The 27,809-nt window shown below is 51.5% G+C and overlaps 1 protein-coding gene across 1 annotated transcript; it reads right to left on the bottom strand.

The window, feature by feature from the left end:
* Nucleotides 1-1,010: 1,010 nt before the first annotated feature.
* On the bottom strand, nucleotides 1,011-26,620 carry LOC122748207 (Fc fragment of IgG binding protein). The gene is given in 24 exon segments (XM_043993885.1): nucleotides 1,011-1,149; nucleotides 1,307-1,578; nucleotides 3,999-4,373; nucleotides 4,511-4,710; nucleotides 5,084-5,663; nucleotides 5,977-6,548; nucleotides 6,876-7,443; nucleotides 8,865-9,472; nucleotides 9,672-10,251; nucleotides 11,005-11,333; nucleotides 11,808-11,949; nucleotides 12,144-12,343; nucleotides 12,613-13,192; nucleotides 13,391-13,983; nucleotides 14,346-14,913; nucleotides 15,282-15,886; nucleotides 16,233-16,803; nucleotides 17,240-17,589; nucleotides 21,634-21,696; nucleotides 21,699-22,157; nucleotides 22,160-22,599; nucleotides 22,601-22,795; nucleotides 26,281-26,294; nucleotides 26,588-26,620. Coding segments are annotated over 24 exon segments (8,907 nt in total). The 3' UTR covers nucleotides 1,011-1,139.
* Nucleotides 26,621-27,809: the final 1,189 nt, after the last annotated feature.

The following is a 27,809-nucleotide window of genomic DNA, read 5'->3' as shown; positions in this document are numbered from 1 at the left end:
CAAACAAATAAAGTGATCTTCCTAAAGTACAGGTTTGGCTATGAATTCCTCTCCTCAATAAACAGCAGGGGGATCCTATAGCCTCCAGGGTCATGTGTAAAATCTTCTGTCTGGCTTTTAAAATCCTGCCTGCCCATGCCTGTTACTGCCCTTCTAGTCTTTTCACTTTTCTCTGTACTCTGAGATCCAGGGATATTGTCCTTCCTGTTCCTCCAACAAGGCATGCTCATCTCTGGACTCCAGATGTTTTCCCTCATGCCTGGAATTGTCTCCCTGCTCATCTCCATCTCTGTATTCACTCACTTCTTCAGCTTCCATCCTACAACCCCCCCTTAATGTTAGTTTAGATTAGATTAGATTAGGTTAGATTGATTAACTCTAATTTACCCTGTATGTCCTTCTATGAACATAGGTATTTGTTGTCTACTGCACTAGAATATGAGCACCCTGAAGACAGAAACTGTTTTTGCTTTTCCTTATATCCCCTAACACTTAGACAGTGCCTGGCACATAGGAAGTGCTAAGTGCTTGTTGATTGACTTGGTTGAACCCAATTACAGCTCCACCAATAGAGTATGAGTGTGCCTATCTATCCACAATATGGGGGTAGGAGGGGAACCTTTCTGCTATGGAGGACTATTGACTTCTGGGACATGGTGAAAGCAGAGTTGTAACTAGGAATCACAGCTCCTGGGGCAAATCAGTTGAGTGAGAGGTGATACAGAAGTGTGCATGGTCCAGTTTCCCAGACTCTATCCCTCTCCTCCAAGGAATGTGGATGGAAAAGCAGACCCCAGAAGGACAAGTGGGATATGGGATGAGGTCTCCTCTGGGAGTCTGCTCAGATAGTTTGTCCCCCTGGAATTTTCCGGGCCCTGGGTGAGGATCATGAGATGAGATGCAGAGACAAAGGACACCATGGTACAATACCTTAGGGTAGAGGAAACACACTTGATCTAGACTGTGTTAAGAAATTTATTAACATTTCTCAGAAATGGTCCCATTGACTAATTGGGAGAAGGGGGGCTGTTGTCCCAACCTCCTCCCTCAGCCCCAAGGCACAATAACCATCTTAGGAGTGTCATGATGTCCCCCATGGATGCTGGCGGGGTCCATGATGATGAAGGGAGATCCATCAATCAGGCAGAACTGGAAGAAAGACTCCTGCTTAATACATCCCCCAGTCACTGAAGCAAAGCCTAGTCCCTTTCTAGGCTTCCCCAGGACCCCCAATCCCTGCTCCCTCCAGAGATCCTGGTGTCTAGCCATTGGTCCCCAGGGGCCCCCCCGCATCTAAAGTGCTTACCATGGGGAGAAGTCCTTGGCGTTCCAGCCCTTCAGAGCTGAGTTCCCTTGGGGGTCCTTCAAGTCATTGGTCTGATCCCCATCAAAGTTCCCACAGGCACCACACAGCTTCCCAGCGTGGACCTCCTTGACGATCACATAGAGCTCCCCAGCTGGGCTGAGCTGTATGTGTACCCCTCCATCCTGAAGCAACTGGAGGGCTCCATCAGCAGACTTATGCACGGACACAGAGGAGAGCACCTTAGTTGGGAGGGTCACCTGTTGTCCATTCACCTGAGGGCCAGAGGTGAGAGAACAGGGAGGGGATGAGAAACTGAGCCAGAGACACACAGAGCAACAGAAATGGGGAGAATCAGGAAACCAGAGAAATGAGGACAGAGTCTGACATCAGAGATGTGGAGACCGAGAGACTGAGGGACAGGGACACTAGTGGATGAAGACATGGGGACACTGACAGAGACACAGGACATTTGTTTAAAAGGCAAACCACATACCTAGACCTGGAGGGGGTCTCAGGAGCCATTTAGTCTAATCCCCTTGTTTTACAGAGGAGGATAGGTGGTGCAGTAGATAGAGTGCTGGGCCTAAAGTCAGGAAGACCTGAGTTCAAATCCTCGCTCGGACACTTACTAACTGTGTGACCCTTGGGGAAAGTCACTTAAACTCTGTCTACCTCAGTTGTCTCATCCATAAGATGGATATAATAATAACACCTATTCACAGTGTTGAAGTGATGAAACAAAGATACAAATTCTTTTCTTAATTAATATCACAATTGTCTTCTTAATTTATTCTCCACAATTGGGTTTACAGTAATATTAAGTTTTGAAAAAAGTTTTGATTTTTGTTTTTATTATATCTCTAAAAGATTCTGAATTTCCTTAGACATATGTTTTTGAGAACTCTCATTGCTTGATTTGGTTATTGGCAAAGCTATTTAAAGTTGTGTTAAGATCAGTTTTGTAGGAAACTTTCCAGCAATCATCAGTACCTGAAACACCTGAGAGACTTCTCTACAGCCACACCTGAAACTCTCTAGCTGAGACTTTCTAGCTGATCATCAGCATCCATGCCTGACTCTCACTCTACAACTATACCCAGAGGACATCCCAAGAATCATCTAAGAAAAGACTTCCAAACACTTAAATGGATATTTTCTTGTTTTCCTTTTCCATTGCATATGCTATTTGTAATGTCCACCTACTAAAAGGGACTGGCCCTCTTAGTTTTTGTCGATGCATCCGTTCAGTTTCTTTTCTCTCTTTTCATTCCCTTTCCATTGTTAGTTATAAGCATCTGTAATATTATTGCTTCATTTTTTTTTTTTTAGTGAGGCAATTGGGGTTAAGTGACTTGCCCAGGGTCACACAGCTAGTAAGTGTTAAGTGTCCGAGGCCAAATTTGAACACAGGTACTCCTGACTCCCGGGTCTGTGCTCTATCCACTGTGCCGCCTAGCTGCCTGCTTCATTTAAAAAAAAAAAATTTTGGTGAGGCAATTGGGGTTAAGTGACTTGCCCAGGGTCACATAGCTAGTAAGTGTCAAGGGTCTGAGAGGTCATATTTGAACTTGGGTCCTCCTGAATCCAGGGCTGGTGCTCTATCCACTGCACCACCTAGCTGCCCCTATTGTTTCATTTAAGGAAACTATGTTTCTTAATGAAGCACAGGGGAATCTATAAGAAATCAATGGGCTTTGCCAATGCCCAAAGGCCCCAGCTAGGACTGATTGGATTAAGATTGAGTGGATTGGGGGGCAGCTAGGTGGTGCAGTGGATAAAGCACTGACCTTGGACTCAGGAGGACCTGAGTTCAAATCTGACCTCAGACATTTGACACTTACTAGCTGTGTGACCCTGGGCAAGTCACTTAACCCTCATTGCCCCCCCCCCCCCACAAAAAAAGATTGATTGGATTGACTGACTTTACTGATTAACTCAATTAAAGTTAATTTAATTAAAACCACACCTTCCTGGCCCTCAAGAAGGTGTGTTCTCAGAGGGTGTGAACTCTGACCTCAACATGGGACCACCCTCAAGTCCTGTGGACCAATAGATTTGGTTGATGCTAGCCAATTAGCTTGAAGCAGTGTGTTAGGACCACCTCTCCTCCAGACCCATAAAAAGCTTCCACACAGTTACTTGGTGGCAGTTCTTTGCTCGGACAGGCTTGTGGTGGAGGACTTGAGAAAGAACCAGACGAGGCTGGAGCTCTATGCTAGATAGGCCTTTTCTTAACTTTCTGACCTAGGTGTTCTCTTTTTATTAATACCTGGTATCCTTTAATAAATGCTTAATGCCCCAAACTGGTGCTAAAGCTTCTAATTTATATTAGAAACCCTAGCTAATTTTCCCTACACTTGGGACAGGAATAAGGCAACCACACATTTAGTTTTACTCGTCACAGTAATAACACCTATTTCACAGGGTTGTTGTGAGAATCAAATGAGATAATGATCTGCAAAGCAAGCCTTATAGTGCTATATAAGGGCTAGCTAATATTATATAGATACAGGGATAGACACAGTGAAAAACAGATACAAATCTAGAGATAAAGAGAGGGAGATGTGGAAGGAGAGATCCTCTGAGAGACAGAGAGATAGGCAAGAAAAGAGGAAACAAGAAATGCAGGGAAAATGAAGAGAGAAAGGCCTAGAAATGGTCTTGCCCCAGGACCCAGAAGCAGTGACCTCACCCACACTTGGCCAGTTGGTGTCAGAGTGACCAGGCCGTTTTGGAAGAAGACATGGACCCGGGCCACAGCCTTTGAGTCATTGAGGCAAGGATGGAAGTCGGCCAACACACGGAACCAGGAGTCATTTGTGTTCTTGGAGCAGAGGTACGAGAGCTCATAGATGCCGGGGGAGCTGGGTGCGGCCTCCAACCCATCGAAAGTGTTGAGGTTGGTGGAAAGAGAGCAGACACCACTGGGGTTCTTGCAGCCCCTGGATCCCTCCTGGACGAGGCACAAGGTGCCCAGGGGACAGCTCATGGCCTCACAGTTCAGTTTGCCTCCCAGGGCACAAGTGCATCGTTGAGAGCAGTCTGTGGACAGCCAGGATGAGTTGGCCTGTCAACAGATGGACAAGGGGCTCAGACTAACCATCAAGGGCCCCCAGGTCCGTTGGGGTTCTTCCCAGGCGTCCTGTCTCCCTTCTCCTACTCCTCCCCAGGAGCTGGGTGTCATGAGGGGGGTATTTTTCTTACCGGGAGGTAATTGTCCTGGTAAACACAGCCACAGTCTCTGATAGGCACACAGGCCCCCTGGGACAGCAGGAATCCTTGGTCACAAGCACAGCCCTCAAAGCAGCGGGTAGTACAACTCTCTAAGCCAGAGAGCCCCGAGCAGGAGGCCTCACACCCATGAATGCAGATTGAATAGTGACCATGAGCTGGGCAGCTGAGTGCTGAAGGAGAGAAACATGGGGACAGGTGAGGGCTCTGAAGGCCCAGGTTCTCCCCCCCCCCCCCATGGACCTTGGGAAGCCTTTTGGGTCTGCTCCATCTCACTGCTAACTCATCTTGAGCTTGTGGTCCACTGAAACCCCTGGAGCCTTTTCAGACATGCTGCTGCTATCTAGTCCTGCCTTCCTACCTCGTACTTATGAAACCTGCTTTATATTTTATAAGAACATTACATGGGATTACCTATCATTTTCACACAAGAAAGAGAAGAGCTATTTCTTTGGGTACCCCCTGCCTCACCAAAGACCCTGCCTGACACTCATATTCTCCGGCCCCCCCCCTCCCCATTCTAGACCCCTGATCATGGTCACTCACGGCAGAAATTATCATTCCTCCAAGGCTTCAGAGTGACCCCAGCGACCTGGCAGTCTGTGGTGTAGGTGCCCAGGCTTCGGCACAAGGAGCTGGTGTTACCTCGGTTGGCACACATGTCGTATACACACTGGCGGAAATACTCAGAGGGGTTCAGAACTGCGTGGCAGGCAGCAAAGGGGCCCTGGGGGTCTTTGAGCTGCCCACAGGCCTGAAGGCTCTCATAGGGAGCTGTCTGCTCTGCAAAACATACGGGGCAGCACCCTGCCTCTGCCCCCTCCCCACAGGGTCGGTCCCCAGGGGAACCTGACACGCGCCAACCTGCTCCGAAGGTATCTACGTTTGAGGTCACAGTGCCATCTGCCAGGCGGAAGTCATCATTCCAATTGCCATTGAAGTCCCCGCAAAGCCCACAGAGGTGATTGTGGTAGGCACTGGGCACTGACAGCAGCAAATGGGCATCACCATCGAAAAGGAGCCGCAGCCCCTTCGTCGTCTGCAGGATCACATTCCGGCCCTCCAGGGTCAGCCTCACCAAACCGGTATCCATAGGTAGTGCCACTGGCTCCCCATCCATGGTGATCTGCACACACACATTACCCATAGGAGAGCCTTGTTCCCCTTCTCAGGAGCCCTTCCCAGGAAATCCCATCTGGATAAGTTGCTGGGCCAGGACCACAGGTGATGCTGGGATCTGGCCAGCCCTTTTTCTCTTGTATGGCACGGCTAGTATCTTTTCAGTTCACAGAGAGCTCTGCCAATCCTGGGCACCTGTTCTCTCTGAGTGCATCCCTTGTGTCTTGGGTTTCCCTCTCATCTAGGGGAAGGAGGACCCCCCTCTCCTGCCTTGACCCCTGCCCCAGGCTTCCATTCTGCCAGCTGCATGGGCCCCTCACCTTCAGGCCTCGGCTCAGGCCCACAACTTGGTCACCCACGGTCACCAGCAACCGTTTGAGGTCTCCATTGGCATCTTTCTCCAGGGCAATGGAAAAGTTCTCGTAGCCGGGCAGGGGCTGGCACACTTGAGTGAGCACGTAGGAGCAGGAGCCGTAGAAATCAAAGACACGGCCATCGAAGGTCACGTAGTGAATGCTGCTGGACACCAGACAGCGGCCACAGCCCGTGGGGTAGCAGGTCTGCACGCCAGCCTCCAGGCGGCACTCCTCATAAAGTCCACAGGGAGATCCCTCATGGCAGGTGACCACACCACCGGGACCACACTCACAGCGCCGCTCACAGACCTCCCCCGGGAAGAAGGTCTGCCCCAGTGGGTAATAGAACCCCTCATAGAGGCAGCCACACTGGCCGACAGGCACACAGGTGTCTCCACTGAGAACGAAGCCGGCATCACACACACAGCCCTCGCGACAAGTAGAGACACAGCCTTGGGGAGCTGAGAGGTCTGGACAGCTCCGAGGGCATGAGTCACCACAGAGCTGATAGTGACTGTTGGCCGGGCAGGAAAAGGCTATTGACGGGGGGAAAGAAGACAGTTAGAGGAAGGGAAGGAAAAGGGGAGGGGGAGAAGAGGGAGGAGGAGAAGGGAGAAAGGGAAGGGAAGAAGGGGAGGAGGGGGAGGAGAAAGGAGAGAAGGAAAAGGGGGAAGGGAGGAGGGAGACTGGGAAAAGGAGGAGGGGAGGGAATGAGGAGGAGGGGGAAGGGGCATTTGTGAGAGAGGCAGAGACAGAATAAGGGAGTCAGGGATGATAGGGCAGAGAGGGGAAGGGGTTCTGGGGTAGTGTCCAAAGAAAAAGTGACTGGGGGATTAAAGTGGGTGGCAGGAGGGGGCTCTTACGGCAGAAGTCCGGTCGTCTCCACTCCTCCAGATGGGCACCAGCAGCCTGGCAGGCAGCTACGTATGTGGCCAAGGCAGGACAGAGGCCGCTGGGATGGCCCTGGGTCTGACAGGTATCCAACAAGCAGTTTTTGAAGAAGGGGGTGGGATCCACAAGGCCATGGCAGGCTGCGAGGGGTCCCTGAGCCGCCGAAATCACTCCACATGCCTCCGGACCTCCAAACTGAACCTGTTCCTGCTCGCTGCAGCTGCTTGGACAGTCACTGGGAGAACAAACGCCACAATCCGGGCCGCCTCCTACTTTCCAGCTGTCACCAAAGGCCACAGGGTCATTGCCTGGCTGGCCACCCTTGGGAGTGAGGTCATTTTCAGGGTCCCCATTATAGTCCCCACAGAGCCCACAGAGAGTGCCTGCATACGGAGAGGGAACCTGCAGCCGGGCCAAGCTATCCCCATCAAAGGTCAGAGTTAGGCCGAAGGCAGTTTGTACCACCACATCAGAGCCACTGAGGTATACTTGGACTCGTGTGTCCAGTGAGAAGGGCAGGGCCACCAGTTTATCATCCACCTAGGGGACAGGAAAGGAAGTGGTGTGAGAAATGGCTACTCCTATGCTGATAGGTGCAGCCCACCAGATGAAGGTGTAACAGCGGTCCATGGGGGGCATTCAGTATGGGATCAGTGGAGAGTGGGCATTCAGTGGGGCGGGGAGGCGGGGAGGCGGGGAGGCGGGGAGGCGGGGAGGCGGGGAGGCGGGGAGGCGGGGAGGCGGGGAGGCGGGGAGGCGGGGAGGCGGGGAGGCGGGGAGGCGGGGAGGCGGGGAGGCGGGGAGGCGGGGAGGCGGGGAGGCGGGGAGGCGGGGAGGCGGGGAGGCGGGGAGGCGGGGAGGCGGGGAGGCGGGGAGGCGGGGAGGCGATCATGTCTGATCAGTGTTTGGGTCAAGGTGCAGATCCACCATGGGGAGGAGCTCCATGGGAGTGGGTCAGCATGAGGTCAGCATCCCTATTCTGTGTGGAAGCTCAGCTTGGGGTCAGAGTGGAAGGATGAGTGTGAGCAGGTGGAAGAAGAGAGGTCAGCACAGCTGCTTAGCAAGAGAGCAATGCTAGAGAATCAGTGTGTGTGTGTGTGTGTGGGGGGGAGTGTTCTGGAGTGATCTGAACCATCTCCCTGTAGCCCAGGTCTACCACACCACCCTCCTGCTCAGAAAACAAAAAACAAAAACAAAACAACCCTTCGGTGGCTCTCGGTTGCCTCTAGCATAAAGCCCTTGCTCGGCATTCAAGGCCATCTTGAGTTCACCTCCATCCTACCTCTCCACCCTCAATCCAATTCTTACCTCTCCCCAGCATCTTCTTTCCAATCAAACTAGCTTCCAAACTGCTCATTCTGTCTCCTGACTCCTTGCATTTACACAAGTTGTGTCCCTTTCCTGGGATGCATCCCTTATCCATTATTCTTAAAATCCTCATTTTCAAGTCTCAGTTCAAGGGGCACCTTCTCCATCAAGCCTCCCTGATCTCCACTCCTCCCACAGTTAGTCTTCTTTCTCCCAACCCTAGCAGGTTACCATCTATTTACATGACGTGTGTTCCTTACCTTCGAACCCCTAATGGAGGGGTAGCTGGTAGACCTGGGTTCAAGTCTTGCTGCTGCTAGGTAGCTGTGTGCAGGTTGGCTAACCTCTCTCAGTGTCCTTGGTAACTAATTCTAAGACTAACTAATTGCTGAGCTGGTTCAGGAGAGTTTTTACAGCAATGAAATTGAAAGACAAAAAAATTCCTCTGGTATAGAATGCAAGCACTTTGAGGTCAGGGATGGTCTGTTTTTTAGGTAAAAGTCTCTCTGGTTGGGTCCCCAGGGCTCAGCATAGTGCCTGGCATGGATGTTGGTTGAAGGGAATTCAGTCAGCCAACGTAAAGGATCTGGGTTACTGGGTCAGACCCCACCACCCATGGGCACCCAGGCTGGTGCCTTCTGAGTCTCACTGACCTTCAGCTGTCGGGGGAAGGAGCTGCTGAGGGCGAAGCTGTGGTTATAGACGTGCAGCGTGACGTCCCGGGTGTACGTGACAGCCTGGTTTCCACGGTGGGAGTTGGCTACGGTGACAAAGAAGGCTTCCGTCCCGGGCTTGGGGTCAGTGCAGGTACCACTCAGCAGATACTCACAGGAGCCTTGGAAATCAAAGAACCTCCCGTCTAGGCTAATATAATGGGGGTCGCCGGAAGCTTGGCACACAGTGCTGCTGAGGGGGCGGCAGCCACGGAGGCCTGTGTCCAGGATGGCGCACTCCTGGCCCGTCCCGCAGCTGGCCGGGGAGCAGAGCAGCTGGCTTTGGCCAGGGTCGCAGCGGCACAGGGAGGAGCAGCTGGCGTCAGCCCAGAACTCAGCCCCAGGCTGATGGTAGGTACCGTTGGCCCAGCAGCCACAGCCGCCCTCCCGGGCCACGCAGACGTCTCCGCTCAGGATGAAGCCGTCATCACACTGACATCCCTCGGTGCAGTTTCCAGAGCACGGCGGGGTGGGACTTGGCCCTGGGCAGCTGGGTGGACAGGCCGAACCACACAGCTCATAGTGACTATTTGCCCCACAAGGGTATGCTGTAAGAGAGACACAGAGGTGGCATCGGTGGGGGAGTCTGGGCAGAGACTGAGACATGTAGAGGCAGAAGAACACACAGACACGAGAGATAGAGGGGCGGAAAGTAGGAAGTGGAGAGACTGACACGAGATAGAAGGAATGAGAGCCAGGGTGCAGGCCGTTGGGGACCCGGGTGGTGATCTCTCCCCTCACACTCACGGCATTTGGCTTGGGTCCTCCAGTCGCCAATGGCGATGCCGGCAGCCTGGCACGCGGCCGCGTAAGAGGCCAAGGCCTGGCAGAGAATGTCCTGGGATCCACCCCCAAGGCAGACGTCCAGGACGCAGCCAGTGAAGAAGTTGTCGGGTTTGATGTGGGCGTGGCAGGCAGAGAAGGGACCTTGGGCGCCGGCGCCTGGGGCCAGGGGCCCACAGAAGTCAGGGCCTCCATACTGCTCTTTTTTGTCCTCATCACAGGTGGGGCAGTTTCCGTGACACTCGTCCCAGCAGAAGGGGTCCCACTCGGGGACCCGCCAGCTGCCACCCCAGCTGGGAATGGATGACGCCAGGGTCCCATTGGGGAAGGCGCGGTCGTTGTCAGACTTGCCGTCGAAGTTTCCGCACAGCCCGCACACAGCGCCGTGGTAGCTGCTGGGCAGCGTCACCTCCACTCGCCAGTTCCAGTCGTAGGTGACTCGAAGGCCAAAGTCGGTGTCCAGCACGGCCACGCCTGGGCCTTGGGTCACGAAGACGCGCCCTTCAGCTGTGCTCACTGGAAGAGTGGTCAGCACACCGTTCACCTGGGGGGCGGTGGGCAGAGGGGGGAGGAGCCATCAGGACAGGCACCCTTACTCCCTACCCCATGGCCAGTCACGCTTGAGAGAGAGCAACTGCTCTCAGTCTTCCTTTCCTTATCTATAAAATGAGGGAGCTGGATTAAATGATTTCTAAGGTCTCTTCTGGCTTTAAATCTACGACCCCCATGACTCCGGGGACTGGCCTGGCTCTCCCCTTCAGACAGAAGCACAAGGGAAAGCCACTCATGGCTTCTGCACCCAGGGCCCCTGGGTCTATGATCATCCCATTAATAATAGCTGGCTTTTCTAGAGGACTCTAATTTGAGCCTCTTAACGATCCCATGAGACATGGGTCTCATTATTCCCATTTTACAGATGAGGAAATTGAGGCTCAGAAAGGCCGGGTGACACAGGTCTTTTTTTTTTTTTGTGGGGCAGTGGGGGTTAAGTGACTTGCCCAGGGTCACACAGCTAGTAAGTGTCAAGTGTCTGAGGCCGGATTTGAACTCAGGTACTCCTGAATCCAGGGCCGGTGCTTTATCCACTGCGCCACCTAGCCGCCCCCGACACAGGTCTTTTTAACTCAAGTTCAGTCCTCTATCTGCGACGACTGGGCATAAAGTCTCTATATCCCTGAGTCGATTCCAAAGCTTGCGTGCTCCAACGTCTCTCTAACCACTGCCCTGCCGTGCCCTGCCCCCAGCTCGGAGAGCCAGCAGGACTGGGGGAACCTTTCCCTCTGCCTGGCACACTCACCCGCACTTGGCCAACCTCGCCTTTGTGGATAGAGATGTTGGTACCATGGACAGAGATCGTGACCTGGCGCACGTAGGACACTGAGGGGTTTCCCCTGTTCTCGTTCTTGGTGGTGACTGTAAAGGTGGGGAGGCTGGAGGGCCCCCCACACACGGCTGCCAGGACATAGGAGCAGGTCCCCTGGAAGTCGAAGTCTAAGCCGTCAAAGGAGTGATAGTGGGGGTCACCCCACAGCCAGCACGTGCCCTGGTACTTAGGGATGCAGATGCCCTGGCCGTTCTGTACTTGACACGTCTCCTGTTCCAGGCAGGTCACGCCCTGGCATGGATCTGGAGATATAGAGGAGAGAGGGAGAGGAGACTGAGGAGAATGGAGACCCAGGCAGCCCCCCAAACCTCTGACCCTCTGTCCAGATCCCCCAAGTTTCTATTCCTTTTTTTTTTTTTGTGAGGCAATGGGGTTAAGTGACTTGCCCAGGGTCACACAGATAGTAAGTGTTAAATGTCTGAGGCCAGATTTTAACTCAGGTCCTCCTGAATCCAGGGCCAGTGCTCTATCCACTGCACCACCTAGCTGCCCCAGTTTCTATTCCTTTTCAGGCTCTACTATCCCTGGGACCCCAGTATCCTAGCCCTCAGCCTAATCCCAGGTATCTGAGAGTCTCTTTCTGCCCCTAAGGTTGCAGGGTTCAGCCTCCAGCCCTCTGGGCTAAGTACCCTGGCATCCATCCCCCTGACTTCCTGGGAGCCTGGCGAATTCACAGTCTTCCTCCCTCTCTCCTTGCGGGTAAAGTGGCTGCTCACCTTTGGTTACACAGCTCAGGAGACCTCCTGAGGGCTCACACACCTGGCCAGCACCACACTGGTGGGCCTGGCAGAGCAGACCTTGCTCAGGACGGCACGTGCATTGCTGGGTACAGTTGCTGAGTAGCACAGACTGGTTGGGCTGTGGAGGATTGAGGAATGGGGATGTCAGGCTACCCTGGGGAAGCCAAGGCCCATCCCTGCCTGTGCTCCCTCAGCTCAGAGGCAGCTCTGATAGGAGAGGAGGGTATGGGGGAGCAGGGGTAGGTTGGGGGGCTGGCTGGGCCAGGAAGTCTATGAACTCAAGGCAGGCTCCGGAATAGCTGTGGGGCATACCTCATAGTATCTACCATCCACGTAGCAGCCACAGTCCTCGATGGGAATGCAAGCCTGGCCATCCGAGATGAAGCCCACATCACATTGGCAACCCTCTGAGCAGGTGCTGGGACAGTTGGAGGGCGCACTCAGAGCCGCACAGCCAAGGGAACAGGTGTTCGGACACAGCTCATAGTGACTGTTGGAAGGGCACTTGAAAGCTGGGGATGGGGAAGGAGACAGATCAGAGTTGAGGGGCAGGAGGACCAGTGCAAGGTAGGAGGGAAAATAATCTGGCTTCACCTCGGGCTCCTTATCACCAACACACCCCAGAAGGTTGCAGCGTCTCCTTTACTTCTTTCTGTCTCTCACATCTCTCACCTGTCTCTGTCCCTCAACCTCCCTCTTTGCTCCTGGTTGTCCTTCCTGGCTTCCTCAGTCGGCCCCGCCCCCCTCACCCCCCCACTCCCCGACGGTCTGGATCACTCACGACAGAACTTGTCGCTCCTCCAAGGCTGGACAGTGCCACCAGCAGCTTGACAGGCTGACACATAGGCGTGAATGCTGTTACACAGGATGTCGTCGCTGCCCCCACCCAGGCAGAGATCAAAGACACAGTCATCGAAGTAGCCACTGGGACTGACCAGGGCGTGGCAGGCGGCCAGGGGCCCCTTGGGGTTGGTGATGAAGCCACAGTAGCGCTCCTGCTCATAGGTTCCAGCCAGCTCAGGTTTGCACTGGGGTTCGCTAGGGCAGCTGGGGTTACACACAGGGACGCAGGGGGAGCCGGGAACAGCGGCCTCCCAGGAGTCTCCAAAGGCAGAAGGGCTACTGGCCAGCTCACCATCGGGCTTCTGGAAGTCATCCTCGGGTTTCCCGTTATAATTTCCACACAGGCCACAGAGCTTGCTGTGGTAGTTGCCAGGGACAGTGACCCGGACATGGTAGACAAGGTCGTAGGCCACGCGCAGTCCGAAGTCGGTCTCAATCACAGCGTTTGCCCCGTGCTGGTAGGCTCGGACACGGCCACCGGCCAGGACCACGGGGAATTTCAGGGCCACGCCATCTACCTGGGGTGGGGGAAAAGGGTCTTAAGGTCCTCAGGTCTCTCATCCCAGGAGAAAGGTAGACGCCCAGTGGCAGAGGCTGGCCTTGGGCTATGACAGGGTGATGCCAACCAGGAGCAGACAAGCCTTCCTCCCTAGCCCTGACCCAAGGCATCCAGCCCTCTGCCCTCCCCTCTTTGGGAATTCTGAACTCTATCTCACCTTGACCTGCCACTTATTTTGCTCCAGCACCAAAGTGACACCAGCCACGTGGACAGTCACTCCTCTCGTGACACTGACGGCCCCATTGCCCCAGGCCACATTCTCCACCAGGACCTCAAAGTCCTCTAAGCCAGTCTGAGAACCGCAGGTACGGACCAGGGTGTAGACACAGGTGCCCATGTAGTCGAACTTCCGCCCATCAAAGGTGGTGTAGTGGGGGTCCCCAGATGCTGAGCAGGTGGCTGAGCCCACAACCACACAGCCCAGGGCACCGTTGGCCACCTGGCAGGCTTCATGGGGCCCACAGGTGGAGGGTGAGCAGGAGACAATGCCTCCCTCCCCACACTGGCAGAGGGAGTCGCAGCCAGGCCCCGGGTAGAAGGATTGGCCCACACTGTAGTACCCACCCTGGAACAGACAACCACACTGGGCGAGGGGGATGCACTCGTCTCCATTGAGAGCAAACCCATCGTCACACACGCAGCCCTCCTTGCATTCAGAGCCGCAGCCCCCAGGGACAGAGACATCATTGCAGGACGCTGGGCAGCCTCGGGAGCATTCCTCATAGTGACTGTGCGCCGGGCAGGTCGGAGCTGGGGGAAGAAAGAAGGGGGCACCTGAGCGCCGAGGCTCTAGCTCTGCTACGTCTCTGGGTCTGGGGGCCAAAGCCCCTCCATCAGATCTCTTGTCCTTTAGATAGTTTCTGTCTACGTGGATGCTGATGAACATTTCTCCCTCTCAGAACCGGTGGCATTAGAAGAGCCCTCAGAAGCATCTGGTCCAAACCCCAGGAACATATAGTGACTTAGCCAATGTACAGTAGTGAGCATCAGAGGCAGAATTTGAACCCAGAACTTCAGAGCTAATATTCTTCCCTTTACCCTGTGGCTTCCCCTCCTGGTCTCTCTGCTTTCTTTCTCTCTCCCCAGGGACCTCCCTAGAGTTCTTTACTCACGGCAGAACTGGTCACTCCTCCAGTCGTGGACAGTGGCCCCAGCGGTGTGGCAGGCAGCTACATAGGCAGCCAGGATATCACAGCCCACCTCGGGCTGGCCAGGCAGCAAGCACCTGTCATACACACAGTCATGGAAGAAGCCCTCGGGGTCCACCTTGGCCTGGCAGTCCCGGAAGGGTCCCTCGGGGTCCTTCAGAAGTCCACATTCCTTCTTGCTCTGCGACTGCTGGGCCAGCAGGGTATCCAGCTGGGAGCACTCTCCCGGGACCACAGCCCCACACCCAGGGAGAGCCTCCTCTAGCCAGTCCTTTCCGAAGTCCAAGGCATTGGCAGCCAGGGTCCCATTCCGCAGGGTGAAGTCATCCTTAGAGTCCTCATTGAAGTTGCCACAGAGGCCGCAGAGGGCGTTGGCATAGCTGATTGGAACCTTTACTTTGGCCAGGGAGGTCCAATCGTAGGAGACGGTCAGGCCGAAGTCGGTCCGGATCACAGCATTATACCCACTCTGGAAAGTCTGAACTTTGCCCTCGGCTACTTGGTAGGGCAGGTACCGTAGCACCCCATCCACCTAGATTCAGGGGAGGGGGAAGAGAGATGAGGTCACTGAGGTCGGGATCATGGGCTCTATCTGTTGTTCCTTCTGTGTTCATGTCATTTCTAAAGATACTTGTTGAATGAATGAAAAAATGAACGAGTGAATGAACGAACGAACGAATGAATGAATAAATGAATAAATGAATTGGCTTACGGCCCCACGCTGAGTGTCAAACTTCTGAACAAACTGTACAGCCCAAACCCAAGCACCCCAAATCCAGAGCTTAGCCCAAGAACCCCCACCCTGCCAGAGTTCACTCTTTACAATCCCTAGGGTCATGGCCCACTCATCCCTTCAACTCCTTGTGCAGATGGAGGCCCATCCCAAGCCCCTCCACTCACCAAGACAGCCCCGAGGTACCCCCGGTGGATAGCGATCTCCACCCCATAGACTTGTACACGCACGGCCTTGGTGTAGGACACCACCTGGCTGCCCCTGTGCTCATTCTCCACGAGGACCTTGAAGTCGGGCAGTGCCGCATCCTGGCCACAGGAGCCGGCCAGCAGGTAGACACAGGTGCCCATGAAGTCAAAGCGCCGCCCGTCGAAGGTGGTGTAGTGGGGATCCCCGGTGGCCTGGCAGGTCCCGTAGCTGTCTGGGTAACACCCTTGAAGCCCGTTCTGGACTCGGCAGTGCTCCCCAGTGGGACAGCCTCCTGTGTCCTTGCATTGCACCTGCTGAGTCTTCCCATCACACACGCATCGCTGCCGGCACAGGCTGTCTCCCCAAACCTCCTCCCCGGGGGCCAGCACTAAGCCCTCATATTGGCAACCGCAGGACGAGGTGGGCACACAGGCGTCCCCGCGGAGCACAAAACCATCCTTACACTCACAGGTCTCCACACATGGCAGGGATTTGCAATTCGAGGGGACCGAAGCTTCGAAACAGGAGGGAGGACAGGCACTGCCGCAGGAGGAATAGACGCTGTTGGCAGGGCAGGTCATTGCTGCCAAGAGAAGGCAGGAGGATGTCAGCAGAGCTGTGTCAGGTCCCATCAAACCGATAGCCCATGCAACGCACTTAGCACACAGTAGGTGCTTACCTCCCCACCCCAAACCGGGCCAGCACAAATTGGAGCTGGGCTCAGGGTGAGGAAATAGGAACTCCAATCAGCTTTCTAAGCTGGGATGCGGCCCTTATGGTCCCAGGCACTGTGGTTTGCTCCTGGGAGGTCTGCCACTAGGGAAATGCCCCCAGGCCATTACCATCAATCCTTAGATCTTCCCCATCTTCTGCTGCCCCCCTCTGGCCCCTCTGTTCCCCTTCCCCTTCCACATCTCCCAGGCACTCACGGCAGCTAGCAGGCGTCCTCCAGTCCCCAATGGTCACCCCTTGCTCCCTACAGGCCGTGGCATAGGAATCCAGGGCCCGGCATAGGCTGGGCCGGTCCCCATTGGTGGCACACAAGTCGTAAACACAGTCTTTTAAGAAGGTCTGGGGGTCCAGGATTTCGTGACAGAGGGCAAAGGGGCCTTGGGTCAGGCTCAGCATCCCACACAACTTGTCACCCTTATAGTGCTGGGTCTGCCCATCGGTGCAGGTGGGGCAGCTCCCTTGACAGTCCTTAGAACAGAACGGGTCTCCATCATCCAGTTTCCAGCTCTCGCCAAACTCCGCGGCGTCGGCTGCCTGAGTCTCGTCTGGGGTGAGGAAGTCGTCCGAGGGATCCCCGTTGTAATTCCCACAGAGGCCACAGACCTCATTCTGGAAGCGGGATGGCAGTGTCACACTCAGTTGGCAGTCCCAATTGTAGGTGACTCGGAGCCCGAAGTCCATCTCTACCACACCCTGGTAGCCGCTCTGGAACACCCTCAGCTTCCCGTCACTCAGGGACACCGGCAGCCGAGACTTCTGGTTGTTGATCTACGGAGGGAAGCAGGAGGTAGTCAGTCTTCAAAGCCCACCTCCTCCAGGAAGCCTCCCAGGATAGCTTTCCCCCTTTCTTTGTAACCAGGCCCCTTAGGACTCAGGAGCTCAGAGAGTAAGGATATCCAGCCAGGGGCTTCCCCAAGGACAGAATCATGTTTTCTCTTTTCTGGCCTCAGTTTCCCTTTCTGTAAAATGAGAGTAGATGTCCTTTCCTCTTCTACATTGGAAGCCCTTCTTCTTCTTCTTCTTTTTTTTTTTTTTGTGGGGCAATGAGGGTTAAGTGATTTGCCCAGGGTCACACAGGGAAGCCCTTCTGTGATCCTTCTTCCTCTCTTCCAAGTTGGGTTCAAGGAGCAGACCTGGGGATGGGGTGCCCTGTCTGGGGCCCTGACCAGTCCTTCCCAGCCCCTATCCCCGGTGCTCAGCTTACCCGGGCAAAGCCGTACTCCCCTCGCGCCAAGGAGACGACTTGGCTGTAGGCACTGACGGTCACCAGGCCCACATAGGACACCTTCTTGCTGTTTCGATGTTCATTCTTGGCCTCCACGCTGAAGGAAGGCAGGCTGTCGTCGAAGCCGCACAGCTCAGATATAGTGTAGGAGCACGTGCCCATGAAGTCAAAGCGACGGCCATCAAAGGTGGTGTAGTGTGGGTCCCCGTAGGCCCGGCATGTGGCAGCTGAGGCGGCTGAGCACTCAGCTTTGCCGTTCACCACCTGACATCGCTCCTGGGACCTACACTTGACCCCTTTACAAGAGGCCTCCGTGGTGGACACAGGGACTGGAAGGAGAGAGGAGGAGAAAAATAATGGCAGCAAAGGGTAGGGGAGAGGCTGAGAGGAGGTGGCCCTGGGAGGGAAGAGATGGAGAGGAGATAGAGGGAGAGTGGGACAGCGGAGAGAATTTGAGATGGGGAGATTGGGGGTAAGAGGCTAGGACAATGGTGAGATTTTAGGAGGGTAGTGGAGGAGTGAGGCAAGAATGGATGGGGAAAGGAGAAAATTAAAATGAGCTCCACAGGGGCAGCTAGGTGGTGCAGTGGATAAAGCACCGGCCCTGGAGTCAGCAGTGCCTGAGTTCAAATTTGGCCTCAGACACTTAACACTTACTAGCTCTGTGACCCTGGGCAAGTCACTTAACCCCAATTGCCTCACTAAAAAAAACCCAAAAAACAAAAACAAAAAAAAAAGAGCTCCACAAGCATCAATCAAGCAGCATCTATGTGCTAGGCACTGGACTAAGTCTGGAGATTACAACAACAAGGCCAAAATCCCCCAAACCCAAACCCGAAACAGTCGTTGCTGTGAAGCCTATAGATACAGTTCAGCAGTCCTTTGGTCAAATCTTATATGCCACAGACCAGAAGCCTTGACCTTCCCTGGACACTCTCCAGATCAATGTTCCTGACCACTATGCCATAGAAGTGACCTGAGAAGGGAAGAGTAGTAGTGCTTCCTTATCTTTGGAAGCTTTGCTTTTTCTCAGTGACCTCTTCCTGGCCAATTGACTCACACTGAACTTGTGGTCCACTACCACCCCCAGCTCTTTCTCAGAAAAACTGCCATCTCACCAGATCTTCACCCTCTTGGACTCAAAAGAAGGATTTTCTTAGTCCCAAGGGTAAGACTTTACACTTGCCCCTATTAACTGTGACCTTACTCAATTCAGCCCAACATTCTTTTTTTTTTCCCAGCGGAAAAAATGGGACTCCAATGAAAAAGAAGACCTTCAGATATTTGTGATGAAAAGACTCAAACTGAATGGCAAACTTGACCCCCAAATACAAGACCCCAGAGAACCACAAAAAATTGGAGCTGGGGGCCACACCTGGGACCACACAGTGGGCAACCGCCCAGCGTCTGAGGCAGAGCCCTGTTAGCCCAACATTCTAACTTCTCAACACAGTCCCACATTACTGGCTGCTGTATCTCACTGTTGACTCATATTGAGCTTGTAGTCCACTTAAACCCTCAGCTCTTTTTTTCTTTTTCTTTTTCTTTTTTTTTTTAAGACAAACTGCAATCTAACCATTTCTTCACCCTCTTGTACTTGTGTGGGAATTTTTTAGATGCAAAATTAAGACTTTACATTTACTCCTATTAATGGGATAATTAACTATCCTTTGTTAGTTCTTGACTACTACCCATCGTTTTTAACTATCCTCTCCAGTCTTGTATCTTTTGCAAATTTGATATGTGATAATTTGATAAATTGGATAACACTATCCATGCTCTCATACAAGTCATTGATAAAACTGTTAAACTGAATAAGGCAGATTCCTGGGATGGCCCACTGGAGACCTTCACCCAAGTAGACATGGAAGCAGTAATGACTTTGTAGTACATCTAAATGACTTTGTAGACATCGAAGGGCATGGTCTTCCAGAGATGGCTGACAATAGTTCAGCAATCCTATCTCCCAGCTCTATCAGCCCCACAGGGGCACATTCATCTGGGATGAGCAGCTAGGTGCTCTCTGCTGAGCACTTTGCTTATCTGGGGTATCTAATCTCTCTCTCTCTCTCTTTTTTTTTTTAGTGAGTCAATTGGGGTTAAGTGACTTGCCCAGGGTCACACAGCTAGTAAGTGTTAAGTGTCTGAGCCCGGATCTGAACTCAGGTACTCCTGACTCCAGGGTTGGTGCTCTATCCACTGCACCACCTAGCTGCCCCTGGGGTATCTAATCTCAATGGCCATTTCCCATATGTGCCTTTCTAGTCCAAGACTCATTCTCCTTGGCAGCAAAAAATAGAACTGAAATGAGAATTTAATTTAATCTCTCTAACTTCTCTCCATTCCAGGCAGAGTTCTTTCCTTTGATCTTCCTCTTCCCCTAAATTTAGCTTTAAAAATTTCCAATACTTTTTTTTTTTTTTTTTTTGCGGGGCAATGGGGGTTAAGTGACTTGCCCAGGGTCACACAGCTAGTAAGTGTCAAGTGTCTCAGGCCGGATTTGAACTCAGGTACTCCTGAATCCAGGGCCGGTGCTTTATCCACTGCGCCACCTAGCCGCCCCCTCCAATACCTTTTAAATAACTTTTTTTAAGCTTTCCTCATTAGTCTAAGCTCATACTTAATTTCGACCCTTCTGACAGTATTCTTATAGGCATATGCAATCTTCATCCCTTGCCACTTCAGTTCTCTTTTACCTGCCCTTCCTATATTCTGTATCTACCTTTCCCACCTACTTTATCTATCTATCTATCTATCTATCTATCTATCTATCTATCTATCTATCTATCTATCTATCTGTCTGTCTATCTATCTACCTATCTATCTATTCATCCACCCACCCACCCATCCATTCATCTATCTACTTGTCTGTCTGCCTACCTACCTCCATATCATCATTGTCTCTCTATCATCTATCCATCTATCTATCCATCCATCCATTTATCTATCTCTACTTATCTATCTATCTATCTACCTACCTACTTATCATCTCTATAGTCTCTATCATCTCTATCATCTATCCATCCATCCACCCACCCACCCATCCATCCATTCATCTATCTACTTGTCTGTCTGCTTCCTGTCTGCCTGTCTGCCTACCTACCTACCTACATATGATCATTGTCTGTCTATCATCTATCCATCCATCTATCCATCTATCCACCTATCTATCTACCCACCTATTTATCTACCAACCTACCTATCATCCATCTATCTATCTATCTATCTATCTATCTATCTATCTATCTATCTATCTATCTATCTATCTACCTATCTATCTATTCATCCACCCACCCACCCATCCATTTATCTATCTACCAACCTACCTATCATCCATCTATCTATCTATCTATCTATCTATCTGTCTGTCTGTCTGTCTGTCTGTCTGTCTGTCTGTCTGTCTGTCTGTCTATCTATCTATCTATCTATCTATCTATCTATCTATCTATCTATCTATCTATCCTGTTAGCTGGTGAGTTCCCTGTACAGCCATAATGATCTCTTCAAATAACTCTTATTTTCTCCTCCCTAGATTTTGCATCTCTTTGTGTCTTTAGAATTTTATTCTTGACAGTTTCCTTTCTCTTCTGGGTGGACATCTCCTGTGGACTTTTGGCTCACAGAACCCTGCCTATCCATCCTTTGGGCTCTTTGAAATCTACTCTCTTAAACTTTGGGGTGAGGAATGATGAATATGGAATACTGTAAACATTATCTGATTTGACCGATGTGTCAGTTTTGCCTGCTTTTCCTCCTCTTTTTCGTTCTGTCACAAGGCATAGCTCTCTGGTTGAGAGGATATATTGGGAAAATAAGAAATCTCAATAAAAATTTGAATTCAAAAATGTAAAAAAATAAAATAAAATCTAGGTTGCCTGTCAGAATGTGCCTGACTTTCCTCTTCTTTTCTATTACAAGCTCCAGGAGGCAATGGTCATTTTTTCATCTTTTTTTAACCCAGTAGTCAATTTCTCCTGGCTGATAACAGTAGAATTCTGCCTTATTGATTTCTCTCTACCTTTTGAAGGATCAGACAATCATTGAGGCAAGTTAAGAAAAAGCTGCTTTTGTAAATGTCTGTAAAAATGAAATCTTCTCTCACTACTTGACCGCCCCTATCTGCCAGACTTGTGATCAGCTTGCCAAATTCCTCATCTGTTTGCTCTTTCCGTTCAAGTGTCTGTGGTTCACTCTGATGAATTGCTATGTCTGGAAAAATGCATCACCCAGAGATCAATCTCTGGGTGATGAGGAAGGATAATGGGTACACATGGACATAGGCCTGAGGAGATAAGGATGAGAAGAATGGCTGATGGGTGTGACACCCTCTCACCACCACCACTAAGGGATGAGAGTGACATCCCATCACTCACCCTGGCCACATTCAGCTGCTGTCCCCACAGAAGGAGCTAGCTCAAGAGTCACCAGCCAAAGGCAGTTCCAGTCTCAGCATGGTGTGTCCTTCTATCCATCCCAAGACTGACCTCTGCATAGGAGAACTCACTGCCAGGCACAGATGCCCATGTGATGTTTGACCCCAGAGTCCAACCATCCACAGTGATGCTGCTGACATCGGTGGTCTTTGCTACCTGTAGGGCAGTGCTCTAAGTCCCAGGTACCCCATTGATCACATAGGATGAACAGTTATCCACAGCCAGAAAGGAATCATAGGTTACTGACCTTTGCTCAGCACCCCTGACAAAGAGATGGATGCTGGCATTGGCTGAGAGGTAGAGTGGGTGTAATGAGTAGACATCAAATTCAACCACATCACCAGCCTGGAGCCCCTGAGAGCCAGCAGTGCCCCCTTGGTTGAAGGTTAACTGTGTGGTCTCATCAGCCACTATATAGGCCACGTTATAGTGGGCCTGGGAGGACATGATGAGGACTACATAAGAGGCAGCAGCTGCTCGATCACATGATTGTAGGATGGGTACTTCTGGACATAGCTATGGCCAGAGAGCACAAGCACAGGGCTGCTGGCCACCACCCGAGAGCCAGAGAGGTCAGCTGTGCCCTGTACCTGGACCATGTCACATGGCTTCAGCTCCATGACCAGGCATTTGCCCTGGAAAGTGGCTGAGCCCTTCAGCTGGATGCTGACAGAGGCCCCCTGGGCTCTGGCTACCACTGCAAACTCCTTGACATTCTTAACTGAGGTCCCTGGAGGTGTGAGCACAAAGTACCTGCTGCCCAGCACTTAGACAGGGTAGACTAAGGTCAGTTCGGCTGTGTCTGGCTTAGCACTGATTGTTTGTATTGTGATGACATGATCTGAGCTGATTGCCACAATTTGATGGAAAGTGGTGCTATTGGCCATTTCAGCCACACTGCAGACACACTATTGGTCCTGCACTCACCGTGACAGTCTCTGAGGTGTTGGTTACTTGGTTTAGGATGGTGATGGTGGTGGGGCTGTTGGTAAGGCTGGAGAGAAGGAGGCAGAGGTGGGCTGAGTTGTCACTAGGTTCATAATTCTGCAAGAAGGCTGTAAGGAATGCCTGTCTGGTCGAGCTAATCCACTCTTCAGAAGTCCTGAGAGCCAGCCCAAGGGAGTGGGAGAGAGGTTTGGGGTCCCCCCATGGGGAGAGACTGAGGGAAGGCAGTCCAGCCTCGAACCTCCAACTGTCTTGAACTGTCTAGACATCCTCAATTATTCAACATGTCCAGAACACAACTTGTTATTTTTTCTCTGAAACAGACCCTCTTCCTGACTTCCCTATTACTGTAGTGGGTAACCCTATCCTAGTCCCTCAGGCTCACAACCTAATGGACCACCTCTGTCTCTCACCTTTCCTATCCCATCTGTGGCCAAGTCTTGTCTGTTTTACAGCCCTTCTCTCCTCTTACACTCTTCCTACTCAGGTGCAGACCCTCCTCACCTCTCCCCTAGACTAATACAATAGCTGCTGGGCTGGGCGGGGCGGGGGGGGGGGGTTGGAGAGGGAGCAGTCTGCCTGCCTCAGGTCTCTCCCTACTCCCATCCATCCTCCCTTCAGTGATCAAATTAATCTTCTCAAGTTCAGGTCTAACCCTGTTGCCCTCCCCCTCCCCACCCCCATTCACTAAACTCCAGTGGTTCCAGAACAAAATATAAAATGCGCTGGCATTCAAAACCCTTCAAGACTTGGCCCCTTCCAATCTTCTCACACCATACCCCCTCCATATACCAAACCTCTGATCCTGTGACTCTGGTCTCCTTACTGTTTCATGAACAAAAAACACATAGTAGGTACTTAATAAATGCTTGTTGACAGACTTTTCTGCAAGAAGCCCTTTCCACCCCTCCTTAATCTTAGGCTTGGGAACTAGAATTTATCTAGTATATAACTTAGTGTTGGGTTTGTTTTTTTTTTCCCCCACCTCCACTCTCAGACTGAGCTCCTTGAGAGCAGCGACTTTTTGCTTATTTTAGCACAGTGCTGGCACATAGTAGGTGCTTAGTAAAAGCTAGATGACTGGGGGCAGCTAGGTGGTGCAGTGGATAAGGCACCGGTCCTGGATTCAGGAGGACCTGAGTTCAAATCTGACCCCAGACACTTGACACTTACTAGCTGTGTGACCCTGGGCAAGTCACTTAACCCTCATTGCCCTGCCCAAAAACAAAACAAAACAAAAAAAGCGAGGTGACTGAAAATAGAACTGAGCTCTCGAGTGCAAGGGCTTTTTCTGGGGGGAGGGTTGCCGTTTGTCTTTATATCACCAGTGCCTTTACAATGCACCCTGTGAAGTCACTGGTCCCTAATGACATTTTTCCTTATCTAGTGGTTCCTTCCCTACTGCTTATAAATATGCCTAGATTTCCCTGTTCTTAAAAACCAAACCAAACCAAACAACAAACCTTCACTTGATCCTACCGTCCCCTTGAATCATCATTCTGAGTCTCTCCTCCCTTTTGCAGCATGAGGAAAGCTGTCCACACCCTGCCTCCGTTTCTGCGCCTCACTTCTCAGCCCATGACAATCAGGAGCAGCCTCAGCACCTGGCTGGAGCAGCTCTCTCCAAGGCTAACCAACGATGCCCTCACTGCTCAGTTTCTCTGGGCTCATCCTTCTGAAAACTCTCTGCAAGTCTTTACCACCGCCCACCCCTCTCCCTCCTTCTGGATACTCTGGGGGAATTGACTCGGTTTTGCTCTTAATCCTTTGCAGTCATCATCCATGATGTGCATGGGGACATCTCCAGACTCTGTCCTTGGCTCTCTGTTCTTTAATTTGTACACTCTCTCAGTGACTTCATTAGCTCCCATGGATGGCTTCAACTAGCATCTATCTATCTATCTATCTATCTATCTATCTATCTATCTATCTATCTATCTATCTATCTATACGCACAAGTATACACAGACCATACATGCATATGTACATACATATGCATATAACTATACTGTGAATGTACACACAAATACATGTGTGCACACATGTGTGCAAAAGTATAGATATAGAACACATGGTACAGTATGTGAACATGAGTGCACATGTGTTCATACATATTTGTGTGTAAATATACTATGCACAATATTCATATATATGTATCTAAGAAGGTGTATTCGCACACCTGTAAATAAATATATTACATACAATGTGCATATGCATGCATCACATGTACACACATATAAATACAGGTGTGTTAATTACACACATAGAAATAAATGTATCATATATGTACACATGTAGACATACTATGTGTGTATTCATGCACATACATACAAATATAGTGCACAGTGCACATCTATACATGCATCACACATACAAGTGCATATGAAGATATGCATAGTGTGTTTATATGTGTATTTGTACATACATGTGCATGTGCACATACAGGTGACTCCCCAGTCTACCTATATGGCTTTTCTCTCTTTTCCTATATCAATTGGTACCTGCTGGAATTTCTACTTGGAGGTCCAACAGACATCTTAGACTCATCCTATTCCAAACTGAACTCAATATTATTCCCCCAAACTTATCCTTCCTTCTAACTTTGCTGTTCCCCTGAGTGCACTGGGATCCTCCCAGGCAGCAGGTTCACAACCTCAGAGTCATCCTCACATCTTCACTCTCTCTCCCCTCTTATTGATGTTGCCTCCACAATCTCTTCCCACTGACCTGGGTCAGCTCCTCCTTACCTCTCACTAAGACCAGCAATAGGTTTCTAATTGATCTCCTGGCCACCAGCCTCTCCCTTCTCAGACCCATCCCCCACACAGCTGCAGAAAGGATGTTCCTATAGTTCAGGTCTAAGCCCGACCCTCTTCTACTCAGGGAGCTCCAGGGGTCCCTGCTGCTTCTAAGATAAAGTAAGAATTCATCTCTTTGGCCTGTCAAGTTCATCACAAGCTCATCGACTCTAGCCTTCCTTTTCAAGTAGTTCACAAATTACATCCCATCACACATTCCCGGTTCAACCTGTATCTTTGCACAAGCTGCCCCCCCATGCCTAGAATACTCTCTCTCCTTACCTCTGCCTTTTTTTGGTGGGGCAATGAGGGTTAAGTGACTTGCCCAGGGTCACACAGCTAGTAAATGTCAAGTGTCTGAAGCCGTATTTGAACTCAGGTCCTCCTGAATCCAGGGCCGGTGCTTTATCCACTGAGCCACCTAGCTGCTCCCCTTACCTCTGCCTTTTGCAATCCTGTGATTACTAAATGCTTATTGAATTGAATGGAAATCCACCTATGGTACCTCAGTTTCCTCCAGGACACAGCTAGGAGAACACTAGGAGAACCACTTCCTCCTGCAGAGACCAGGCACAGGCCTTTATCAAGGGTGTAGGCAGAGGAGTCTTCCATGGGGAAAAGGAAGGGAGAGAAGTGTATGGGTGTGGGGTCTCTCAACTAGGCAGCCTTGAAAAGAGCCAGCACAGATTCTAGACAGACAATAATGGAGGATGGATAGTAGAACAGGAACAATCCCAGCTAGCAGGCAAGGGGAGAGGAAATGCAGACTGATCTCAAGATCTCAGGCTTATTTATACTTACCCAGAAGGATGCTGACTGCAACCCAGAATGCCCACCAGCTCACCTGGGCACCCATTTCTGTGAGGGAGAATGAAAGTTATTTAGACATTCATAATACTTTCAGGTGGGACTAGTGCTACTCTAGAGGACCCCCTCTTTCAGGATCTATCTGCCACCATAAGCCAGCTCATGGGGTGGGAGGGATAGAGGCAGAACCGGGCAAAGGGGAAGGCTGGACGTGGGTCCCCAGAAGGGCCAGGAGATGGATGCTTTGACCCCAGAGGGAGGGGAGGACTGGAGAATTGGATGTCTGCATCCCTAGAGGAGAGCAGAAGAAGGTGGGGGTCCAGTGTGGCACATGACAATCTCACCTGAAGGTCCCAGGAGCTTCTTAGCAACTCCATCGAATGGGTTTTATAATGGAGTTCCGTGACCACACCTTGGGTCAGGTGTCCCAGAGATGGTGCCAATTTCCTGGAGGGGGATGCTAGGTCAATGGAAGGGTAGGGCCAGGGGGTGTGGTGTGGTGAGCAAAAATCCTGGGATGGAGATGAAGTCCAAGGCAGGAGCTGAGGTCCAGGGTGGGAAGGTGGGGAGGGGCCATCTTGGGGAAGGATGGGAATGAGGAAGGGTTTGGAAGTAGGGGACCTGCTAAGGACTGGAGGGAGGGGTAGGTCATATAACTTGGTCCTAGGAAGGATGGGGTAGAGGGAAATTGGGGCTGACAAGGTAGGGGAGCTACCTCAGCTATCTGACAAGGTAGGGAAACTAAGAGTCTAGGCCTGAGGTAGACAGCTGGGGAATGGAAGATGCCAGGATGCCAGATGGGAGTTGGGTGGGCCCTGGGCTGAGGAGGGAGAAAGGCTGAAGGTGGGTGATGGGCCCTGTTTACCTGCTGGCCCTACGCCCTTTCCACCAACACAAGATTCCTTTGGCTTCTGCCAGCAACAATATCAACACCCTATATCCGGGTCCTGGCACTTTCCCAGGCCTTATAGTCCTCAATCAGGTCTCTCCTCTCCTCTCCTCTCCTCTCCTCTCCTCTCCTCTCCTCTCCTCTCCTCTCCTCTCCTCTCCTCTCCTCTCCTCTCCTCTCCTCTCCTCTCCTCTCCTCTCCTCTCCTCTCCTCTCCTCTCCTCTCCTCTCCTCTCCTCTCCTCCTCTTCACCTTTATTTATTTGAAACTTGAGCTCTTTTCAAAACTCAACTCAAAAGTCATCAATGAGAGGCCTCTCTTCATTTCCCAGTTAGTGTCCACACCTAAAATTACTGGTTATTGATTTTGTCTGCATTTACTTATTGTTTTCCTCTAGCAGAATGTAAGCCTCCGGAGGGTATCAGCCTCTTAAGTTTTATTTATTTTTTATTTTTTTGGCGGGGCAATGAGGGTTAAGTGACTTGCTCAGGGTCACACAGCTAGTAAATGTCAAGTGTCTGAAGCTGGATTTGAACTCAGGTCTTCCTGAATCCAGGGCTGGTGCTCTATCCACTGCCCCACCTAGCTGCCCCAGAGCCTCATAATTTTTGTCTTGGATCCCCAGCACCTAGAACAGTGCCCAACATGGAGTCTGTCACAAATGCTTGTTGATCAGAG

Source organism: Dromiciops gliroides, chromosome 3, assembly GCF_019393635.1.
Source record: "Dromiciops gliroides isolate mDroGli1 chromosome 3, mDroGli1.pri, whole genome shotgun sequence".
In the NCBI taxonomy this organism is placed as follows: Eukaryota; Metazoa; Chordata; class Mammalia; order Microbiotheria; family Microbiotheriidae; genus Dromiciops; species Dromiciops gliroides.
The sequence above is the reverse complement of the archived record's forward strand: the minus strand, read 5'-3'. Positions and strand labels throughout refer to the sequence as shown.